Raw genomic sequence first — 7,080 nt, forward strand, 5'->3', positions numbered from 1 at the left:
CACATATTTATCTGTTTTATAAGAATAAGTTGGAGGTCAGAGTCATTAAAATATACATTTTAATATGGTCAAGAATGAGCATCATTAAAACATATCTGTAAATTACTGTAGTCAAAGGTATAACTATCGGTTAAGAATTAAATCTCATAAGTTATTATGAAAAATGTATAAAATTATTAGCATATTTACCTGTGCTTTAGTTATTTTTGCCCAAATTAAAACTTTTCTGAATTGATGTAATCATACAAGACTTTCAGCCTTTGTCTCCTCATTTTATAAATTTAATCAGAAAGTATAAGCCCTGTGTACATTTATATGTTAAATGCATTACTTAAAATAAGAGTATAGGAAAGGCAAATATTCATTTAAAGAAGATGACATATAAGTGAGCATAAAATACTAGAATACAAATAAATGCCTTTATTTTAGAAAATCCTAGTGGCTTTCTTACTTTGAGAATTAGTTTTGCTTTCTAAAGATTTTCAACAGACAGAAACAATAGCAATAAAGGCAAACATTTTAGGTACACATAAGTAGAGATGTGCAATCTGAAAAACAGATTAATTATTAAAATATTGATAAGCAGAGAGTGCCTATGTGGCTTAAAATAATAAAATTTATTTACCAGGCTCTACAATCAAACGCCACAAAATACACAACATTTAGTGTATTAGAAAATATTATACAATGTTTTTTATGCTTTTTTCAGAACAAATCTTTAAAAAAATTTGGGTCTATATATAGAAGGCATATAATTTTTCCTCAAGGGCAATGGGAATGTCGAAAACGGTGTTAATATTGCTTTATACAAGATGAAATGAATCTAAGGACAAAAAAATTCTTGTCTTTTTTCTATGAATCATCTAACAGATGAAATTCACAGAAATCAGGGCAGAGGATAATGCTTCCACTGTGACAGAGTTTCTCCTCCTGGGATTTTCAGACCTTCCTAACTTACAAGGAATTCTGTTTGGGATGTTCTCCATAATTTACTTGATTATATTGGTTGGAAATAGTTTCATAATTGTGCTAACTAGAATTGATCCTACACTACAGAAGCCCATGTATTTTTTCCTGGCAAATTTTTCTTCTCTGGAAATCTGTTATGTATCAGTCACTCTTCCTAGGATTCTGTTTAGCATTGCTGCTCAAGAGAGAAACATTTCTGTCCTCAGCTGTGCCACCCAGTTGTGTTTCTTCCTTATATTGGGAGCTACTGAGTGCTTCCTGCTGGCTGTGATGTCTTATGACCGCTATGTGGCCATATGTAACCCTCTGCACTATCCTGTGGTCATGAACCCAACAAAGTGCACTCAGCTGGCAGCAGCCTCCTGGCTTGGAGGCATCCCAGTCCAGATAGGACAAACCTGTCAGATATTTTCTCTACATTTTTGCAATTCTAACCAAATCAACCACTTCTTCTGTGACATACCACCCATTCTCAAGCTGGCCTGCGGAGACACGTCAATTAATGAGCTATCTGTCTATTTAGTGGCTATATTATTTGCTGCGGTCCCTTTTATGTTGATTCTTGCATCTTACAGCAAAATCATTGAAACCATTCTGAAGTTGCCAACAGCCACAGGACGATCAAAAGCCTTCTCAACATGTTCTTCCCACTTGCTTGTGGTGTTTTTGTTTTTTGGATCAGCTACTATTACCTACTTGAGGCCAAAGTCCACCCATTCTCCAGGAACTGACAAACTATTCTCTCTATTTTACACCATTGTGACTCCCATGTTAAATCCTCTGATATACAGTCTTAGAAACAAGGAGGTGATTGCTGCACTGAGAAAACTGTTACGTATCAAGTAGTGCTTGGAGCTCTGGAACAAATGATGAATTGATTCTTAACACAGTTCCTGAAGAAAAGCATCAGCTTTTGTTCTACTCATGGGAGTATAATCAGTTTATGCTTCTATAATGCCTCTGCTGCTTTGAATAATAGCCTGAAATATATTCTCTTTGGAAACAATCTATACATACTAATATGTCTGAATGCAATAAAATGTAATGAAAGAACAGTGTATATTGATATGAATAAAATACAATTTGATCACAGTTTTTATAGGAAAATATTACTAATTTTTGAAACTTGTGACATAAAAGCACAGATAGATATCTTAAGAATTTAAACAATAAATATCCCAATATTTTTGTTATTTTTTATTTAGCATTAATCACATTTAACAGTAGTACTTTAATATCAATGGATGTTGAGTGAGTTGCTAAATGATTTAATGGGATAGTTAATGTTAATATGCTATGTCTCCAAGTTATGTGTGGCAACTCCTGTATATGTCACAACATAAATATGAAAGAAATATTTCTACCTATTATTAATCTGTATATCATTTAGCCATAATATTAACTACGATAAATCTGCTTTGGTATTCCCAATTGATTTTTTTCAGTGCACAAGATTTCTGATCATTCAGTTATTGCATTTAACTTCTATCAGTTGCACCCAACATTCTGACATTTCAAAAGACATGTTTTTCAACAAAGTTCACACTATAGAATATTATAAACAAGTATATAAAATAATAAAACAAAGTTGTAAAGGTCAGATGATAAGATGGTTTAGTGGGTAAGAAAGCTTTTGATTCAATCATATAACCTCTGTTTTGAAACCCATCAACTATGTTAAAATATGGACAAGACAATACAAGTTACTATAGCTCCAGTATTGTGAGAATCAATATAAGATGGAGCTTCTCTGTGGCCAGTTTAGTTTCAGATAATTGAATAATATTATCACACACAAACACACACACACACACATACACACACACAAAGAGAGAGAGAGAGAGAGAGAGAGAGAGAGAGAAGGAAAGGAAGGAAGAAAGCTGATATGCTCTTTCTTTTCTGTTAGAGAGCACTGGTATGCACTTACATTTAGTCATTAAAGAAAAGCATGTGACAGTACATTGTGGTGTCAATTTCTTTCCTCTTTTAATGACTACCATCAAAAAGCTGAAAGACAGAAAAAGGAGGGTTTTGTTGTGGAAAGACAGTCTATCAGAAACATATACTGCTATTCTAGATACCGGAGTTCAAGTCCCACCACCTATGCAGTGTTGCTCACAATTGCCTATAATTAGCTGCAGACAGTCTTGCTTCTTCTGGCCTCTTTTTTAGTAACATTCAAGTGTACATAAATGAACCCAAACATACAGACATGAATATATAATAATTTAAGAAAGAACCACAGTTTTTGACAAGAAGACTCAGCAGATAAACACATTTATTGTGCAATCTTTGTGACCTGAGTTCCTAGAACAATTAGAAAAGGAGAAGTAGAGATTCAAGGCCATAAAATTATTCTCTAACTGTCATAGGAATGATACAAATATCATTCAAATATTCATAAGATGTAAATTTGAAAATGAGTGAAGATGAAAGGTAATGGATAGGATTAGGGGATAAATGAACTTTTGAGAATTTGTGAAATGTAAATTAGAGTAGCTATTATATAAAATGTGTAATTTCCTCAAATTCTGAAAATAAGAATATAATATTTTATCAATTGTTCCATTAATTTTGTTAGATATCAAACCAGTATTCATGTGAGATACTCAAACAGTGGTGGTCATGTTGGCATAATTCATAACAGACAGAGTATTTCATGAATCTAAGTGTCCTTTAGCAACTAAGTGGATAGAGAAAAACTTATTCAGGTGTAATATGAAAAAATAAAAAAAAAAGAGTCTTGTCATATGTGGCAAAGTGGGAAATGTGAGGGACATTGAATTAGGAGATACAATGTAGTTACAGATTATGAAAGCAGCATGATTACACTGAATAGCATGACCCACAAATCAGAAACTGATAGTGGAATGATGGGTACAGGGGCTGGGAGGGGCAATGCAGTTAAAAGCCTGGCAACAAACACTGAAGCAGAGGCCTTTAGATCCCCTCAGGGCAAACTACAGAAACTAAATATTATATAGATTTTCTCAAGTGTTAGAGTTCCAGTTGATATTTTCATATAAATAGAAAAACTCACATGTATTTACAATGATTTTTTTCTTTTGATGTAAAGAGTAACATTAATGTCATGCCAAGCTTATAAACCATAAGCCCACATAAGGAAAGTACACAATGTCACAACCTCAAATGAGAGGACTCACATAGAAACCAATCAAAACACTATCTGTGAATCTTTGACTTATGCTGCTTATCAATATTGCCTTCATGCTTTTAGTATTTCAGGCTGCTTTCTGTTTCATTAATTAAGCATTGTATATAAAATTAAACTGCAGAAACTAAATTAGCTTGATGTTAAACAATTTTATAGTGCAATCAGCATATACTATAGTATATAAGCAATTTCAAAATGAAGTATATTTGCCTCTTATTGTAAGAATGTTCTGCAAAAATATAAATAAAACATCTTTGCAACATGCAATGACTAATATATAACTTTTGACAAATGTCAGTGAAGCAAACGTGAACAGTTCTTTTGTTTTAAGATACCATCTGTACAGTAGAAGTTATGGTTTCCTAAAATGATCAAAAAGGAAAGCACCCCTGACCCTGACTGGAAAGAATCGGGATTTGAAAAGGTCTTCCATATCAAACTTCTCACTTTCCCATAGCTTACTGTCCTGCTTCTGTGTTCTGTATCCATCATCAGTTTGTAGATTAGATGATTTTTGTATGATATGAATGTGTACATGTTTGGGTATGTGCCTTGCTTGGATAGTGCTTCTCAGTGGACACTTGAGGCCCTCCACCTTGTTTTCAAGATGGGACATCTTACTGGCCTGGAACTCATCAAGTGGTTTCATATGACACATTACACAAATTCATATAACTACTTGTCTCTGTCTCCCTAACTATTGGGTTTATAGCTGTGTGTCATGGCCCTTGGCTTTCTTGAATTTTACCCATGTAACATTCTTGTGCACCAAACCCTTAAAATACTGAGCTATCTCTCAAGCCAAATTCTGTATGAATTTTAGAACTTTATAAGTAATTTTCTTTTCTCACTTATATTCTTGTCATGAACTCTATGTTCTGTCTGTGAGATTTCTTACTGATTTGGTGTCCTTCACCATCTGATTTTGTGTGTGTGTGAAAAAAATTTCTTTATTTTAATAAGATACTTTTTTATTATTGGGTATTTATTTCACCTACATTTCCAATGCTATTCCGAAAGTCCCCCACACTCTCCCACACCCATGCCCCCACCCACCCACTCCCACCTTTTGGCCCTGGCATTCCCCTGTACTGAGGCATATAAATTGTGTATGACCAATGGGCTTCTCTTTCCACTGATGACCTACCAGGCCATCTTCTGATACATCTGCAGATAGAGACATGAGCTCTGGGGGGGGGGTACTGGTTAGTTCATATTGTTGTTCCACCTATAGTGTTGCAGACCCCCCCCCCGGCTGCATGACAAAATGATAAGTGTCTTGTATGCTAAACTATGTAAAACTATTTATTTATTTATTTATTTATTTATTTATTTATTTATTTATTTACTTACTTACTTATTTATTTATTGGTTTTTCAAGACAGGGGAACTCATTCTCTAGACCAGACCAGCCTCGAACTCAGAAATCCACTTGCCTCTACCTCCCAAGTGCTGGGGAATTAAAACTATTAGTGTCAAAGTGGTTTCTTACACTGTTAGTTTGAAATGAATGAATAAATTTTACATTTCCAAATTACTATTTTTTTTCAGTGCTGGGAGTTGAATTCAGGGTTTGCACAAAGTAGGCAAGGCTTCTATCTGAGAGCTTTAGCCCAGTCCCCCCTAATTGTTCTTTTTTGAATATATAGTTAGTGATGCACTTATATTCCAATCATGGCCCCCTACTCACAGTTTGTCCCTCACATTCTTCCTCCTTCCTACCACTTGCCTTCTCATCTGAGAGTGTGTAGGCATGCCCTATGTATCCTATAACCCTGGCACATGAAACCTTCTGCTGGGCTAGGCACATACTCTCCTCCTGAAGCCAGACAAGACAGCCCAGTTAGGGAACTGGGATTCATTGAAAGGAGTAGCTTTAGGGAAAACCCCTGCTCCAATTGTTAGGGGACCCACAAGAAGGTACCACTGCACATCTACATATTTGTGTGATAGTAGGTGCAGCTTGTTTTTGCACTTTGCTTGGTGGTTGAGTCTCTGAGAGCCTCTAAGATCCAGGTTAGTTGACTCTGTTGGTCTTCCTGTAGAGTTCTTATACCTTCCAGGGAACTCACTTCTCTCAGATCTTCCTGATCCTCCCTGACATCTGTCCAATTTTTAGAGTTGAGCCTCTGCATGTGTTTCAGTCAGCTGCTGGATGGAACCTCTCAAAAGGCGGTAATGCTAGGCTCCGGTCAGCGAGTGTCAGGGATTGTAGCTTGCCGTTGGAAAGAGTCTCAAGTTGAGGCAATAACTGGATGGCCATTCCCTCAGGCAATGTTCCATTTCTTATAAACAGATAAATTTTGCATTGAAAGTTTTGTGGGTGTGTTAGTGTTCTTATCTCTCCACTGGGGGAACTGCATAGTTACAGGAGTTGGCCACTTCAGGTTCTATATCCCCACTGCTCAGAGTCTTAGAAGCATCCTCATAGACATATGGGAGGTCTATGCCAGGTCTCTACCACATTCTAGAGATGCATCCTAAATCCCTCCATCCCCAGGAACTGTAGATTCCTATTCAGTCTCCTTGCCATCTGGCCTACTCCTCAATCTCTACTCACACCTGATTCTGATCCCCCCCCCATATTCCCATTCATATCCCTCTCCCACAGAGTACCCTCACTCCATCTGCCTCTTATGACTGTTTATTCCCTCTTTCCAGTGAGATTCAAGCATCTTCCCTTGGGCATTCCTTTTCAGTTAACATCTTTGGGTCTGTGGAGTGTACCAGAGTATCCAGTATGTTTTGACTAATATCCACTTATAAGTGAGCACATACCAAACATGGTATTTGGAGTTTTGTTTGATTGACAGTTTAGTCCCTAGTCCCAGAGAGCTTTGGGGTTACTGGTTAGTTCATACTCTTGTTCTTCCTAGGGGTCTGCAAACCACTTCAGCTCCTTGGATACTTTCTTTAGCTCCTTTAATGGGGACCCT

General features: G+C 36.3%; 1 protein-coding gene across 1 annotated transcript; it reads left to right on the top strand.

Annotated features, from left to right (window-relative positions):
- The first annotated feature begins 870 nt into the window (after nucleotides 1–870).
- LOC110288930 (olfactory receptor 10AG1-like) lies at nucleotides 871–1,815 on the top strand. Its single transcript, XM_021155165.1, has one exon. The coding sequence runs from the start codon at nucleotides 871–873 to the stop codon at nucleotides 1,813–1,815; it is 945 nt and encodes a 314-aa protein (XP_021010824.1).
- The last annotated feature ends 5,265 nt before the right edge of the window (nucleotides 1,816–7,080 follow it).

Source organism: Mus caroli, unplaced genomic scaffold (assembly GCF_900094665.2).
Source record: "Mus caroli unplaced genomic scaffold, CAROLI_EIJ_v1.1 scaffold_17615_1, whole genome shotgun sequence".
Classification (NCBI taxonomy): domain Eukaryota; kingdom Metazoa; phylum Chordata; class Mammalia; order Rodentia; family Muridae; genus Mus; species Mus caroli.